The sequence below is a fragment of the Etheostoma spectabile genome, chromosome 1, assembly GCF_008692095.1.
Source record: "Etheostoma spectabile isolate EspeVRDwgs_2016 chromosome 1, UIUC_Espe_1.0, whole genome shotgun sequence".
Taxonomy (NCBI): Eukaryota; Metazoa; Chordata; class Actinopteri; order Perciformes; family Percidae; genus Etheostoma; species Etheostoma spectabile.
This window is the reverse complement of record NC_045733.1, coordinates 17,058,584-17,062,251: the sequence shown is the minus strand read 5'-3', so window position 1 is coordinate 17,062,251 and position 3,668 is coordinate 17,058,584. Positions and strand designations below refer to the sequence as shown.

At 39.6% G+C, this 3,668-nt stretch overlaps 1 protein-coding gene across 1 annotated transcript in view; it reads right to left on the bottom strand.

The window, feature by feature from the left end:
• slc12a1 (solute carrier family 12 member 1) overlaps window positions 1–3,668 on the bottom strand; it is a 17,411-nt gene that overhangs the window by 1,789 nt on the left and 11,954 nt on the right. The window contains exons 20-22 of the mRNA XM_032536440.1: window positions 2,843–2,968; window positions 2,062–2,190; window positions 1,547–1,658 (exon numbers count right to left, since the gene is read on the bottom strand). Of these exons, the coding sequence (XP_032392331.1) occupies window positions 1,547–1,658; window positions 2,062–2,190; window positions 2,843–2,968 (367 nt within the window). The remainder of the gene's footprint in view (window positions 1–1,546; window positions 1,659–2,061; window positions 2,191–2,842; window positions 2,969–3,668) is intronic.

The window sequence follows — 3,668 nt, the reverse complement described above, 5'->3', positions numbered from 1 at the left end:
GTGCTGCATTTGACACGGTCGACCAAGACATACTACTAGACCGATTGGAAAACTGTGTTGGCCTTTCAGGCTTAGTACTAAACTGGTTTGAATCCTACCTAAAGAAAACAACCTAAAGTTGTTTTTGGAGCAAAAGAGGAACAATTAAAATTCTGCGCTCAGCTTCAAACAACAATGTTAAAAACAACAGACAAAGCCAGAAATCTTGGTGTAGTCATGGACTCAGACCTGAATTTTAACAGCCACATTAAGACAATTACAAAGTCAGCCTACTATCACCTTAGAATATATCAGGGTTAAAGGACTTATGTGTCAACAGGACTTGGAAAAACTGGTCCATGCTTTCATTTTCAGTAGACTTGACTACTGAACGGGGTCTTTACAGTCTCCCTAAAAAATCAATCAGACAGCTACAGCTGATCACGAACGCTGCTGCTCGATCCTCACTAAGACCAGAGACTGGATCACATCACTCCAGTTCTGAAGTCTTTACACTGGCTTCCTGTGTCTCAAAGAATTGATTTCAAAGTACTCTTGCTAGTTTATAATCCCTAAGGTCCAAAATCATTTCTGATCGCTACTACACTATGACACCAGACCTCTCAGGTCATCTGGACAGGTCTACTTTCTGTCCCCAGAGTCAGAACTAAACAGGGGACGCATCTTCAGTTTCTATGCTCCTCATATCTGGAATAAACGCCCAGAAACCTGTAGATCCGCTGCTACTCTCAGTTCTTTAATTCAAGGCTGAAGACTTCTTTTTTGATGCTGCCTTTCTTTAAAGGATGTTCATTTCTTTAAATTCTTATGCTGCACGTAACTTTATTCTGTGGTTTATGTGTCCTAATTTTCTATTGTTTTTAAACTGTCTATTATGTGTTTATTGTTTTTTAATGTTATGATTTTTAACTGTTTGTAATGTTTTATCTGTTTAACTGATTTTGTGTAAAGCACTTTGAATTGCCCTGTTGCTGAAATGTGCTTTACAAATAAAGCTGCCTTGCCTTGCCTATCCAATGGCATTAACTATTAAAGAAATCAGGGGGACAATTCCATTTCATTGTAATTTATGGTACTAAAAAAGTACCTGTTATCAGGTACCAGGGACTTTTTTTTGTAATGGAAAAACAAAAACGGCAAGGAGGTACCATGCAATGGAAAAACGCCAAGTGTAGTAGACCTTCTTTGTAGGTCTTTGTAGACCATGGACCCCCCCGCACCCCAGCACCCCCTGCTGAAAATACCCTCCCGCACGTCTGCTTTACTCAAAATACCAAGGCTTGCTATGTGTTTTTATTGCACATGTGTTTTTATTTGGTCACATTCGTAAGACAGCCCCCCCACCCCACCCCACCCCCCGGTCAAAATACGTTCCCAGCGTGATTTTGGTATTTATTTTTAAGTTAAAAACATCTGTAAAGGGATGTTGTGGGCTCATTATTTTTTTAGATCTGGATTTTGCCAATTGATTTCCCAAATCTATCTATTAAGCTAATATTGATATTGAAACAATTATAATTATTATTAATATTTTTTTTTAACTTACTCCTGTTTATCCAGCTCACAGCGCCCAGGTTGCCCAGCAATGAAGATCCTTAATTTACTGTCTTTCCACTTCTTCCTGGTAGTGAGGATGTATGGGAGCAGCAGGGTCAGACCTGATAGAGAAGAAATGTTTTTTTACCAGTGAATCCAGTTGGTTTTATTGTAAAAAATAAGTATTGTGGTATTTCACATGTGCAAAGGTGGTTATATTTTCCACTTGTCAGTTAATTGTCTGTTATCAGGAGATCCCAAACACTTCCATGTGTTTGGTGGGCAGATCAAGCTTGGGTCAAGACACAACTCATAAGATTTTTGGTTGTGATCCAGATCTGGCATGTCTGACTTCTACTTTACCATCTTTTCTTGGTTTTATTTTTATTATTCAGGTGTTATTTATTTTACTCAGCTTTCGTCAATCTGCAGGTTTTCTGAATTAGTATCAAGGAGAATGTGGTGCTTCTCTGTGTATCTGGTACAATCTTTATAGGCAAGATACAAAGGAGAACCAACACCTACCTCCATCATCAAACAGCCACCACACATCAATGGTGCCTTTAGGCTGTTTTTTATAGAACTGAGCACTGGCCTCCAACAGCCTCTCATTCATCTTGGCAACCTGCGGGGGCGGAGGGCCGCACACTGACACTGAAAGAGAGCGAGAGAGAAAAAACGATACAAGAAATGAGAAGTGGATGAGGGAGAGGAACAGTAGGAGGGAATCTAATTCATTGACAGAGCATGAAATATTAAGTTGAACAGAAAAAAAAAAGTGCAAATCAACATTAAGAGCTGACATCAGCGGGAACAGCCATCTCTCAGGTTCAATGTTCCAATGAGTTGCATACTAATGACCATTGCAGTCCTGCAAGGGGTGTGTGTGTGTGTGTGTGTGTGTGTGTGTGTGTGTGTGTGTGTGTGTGTGTGTGTGTGTGTGTGTGTGTGTGTGTGTGTGTGTGCGCTGTCTGGGTTAAAGGGCTGCTCTTCAAACTGGAACAAAAAGGATGATACTATTGGATTATGCTCTCAGAGACGTCTTTTAGTGGGAGCACTTGATTCAGTTATATTTTTAAAGGGGAGTCTGGAGAACTTTCTAAAAAAGATGTGTGCCTTTGGTTTCATTTGGTAAATGTATGTTATCTCAGTTGGGCAGAGTGAGATAGATACCTCCTTTTCCCTTACCTTCAAAGATTACACTCATTTTTTGATGCAACTGTTGCTTTACGTAGCTCAGACTGAAGCCTTTCTGCAATATCAGGTAGGATTTGAACAGAGAGACATAACCTCTGGAGAGAGATACCTCTGGTCGTGAGCACTTGCTGAGAGGATTTCCTGGACTTCCTAAACAGTCCTCTTGCTTTCCCTCCGTTCGACATCATCTCATTGTCCAGGGCCTGTTGCTCCTTTGCTGCCTTTAGCATCTCCTCTGAAAGACATGAACAGATTTCTGGTTTCTGATAAATATGTAATCATTGTGAATATGTGTTACATCACTCATTATCTTTGTTACTGTGAATATTTCTACAGAGGCACAGCTTGAATCTGGTAGTTATTTTAGCACCTTATCTGTTAACTATACCTGATCTTCATCAAGACTTGGCAATGTACAGAAAAAGTGCCAAATACGTGTTATTTCATTGTAGTTGGTTACTGTTAGTTAATAGTTCAGCAGCAGTGAAGTTTTTATTTTCACTTTTGATAGTTTAGAACAGTCAACATGTATTCAAAGTCTGTTCAGGTCAACTACCACTCTTTCTGTATCTTATTATCTTCTATTTATTTCATGCTGCTGTTTTGAGGCCACTTATTTCCTGTTATAGTGTTTTATCTAGAGATATTCCGATCACCTCTGATACTGTCTAAAACGCTGGTATCGGTATCCCCTCTGATACTGTCTAAAACGCTGGTATCGGTATCCCCTCTGATACTGCCTAAAACGCTGGTATCGGTATCCCCTCTGATACTGTCTAAAACGCTGGTATCGGTATTGGGAAGTACTGGAGAATGCACCGATCCGATTCCATGTAATAAAGCCCTAAAGAAAATCTATGTTAAAGTAGATAATTTATGTTCTTTTTTGGTTATAACTGACTGTCAAACTGGATGAAAAAGAAAGTTCTGTGGCA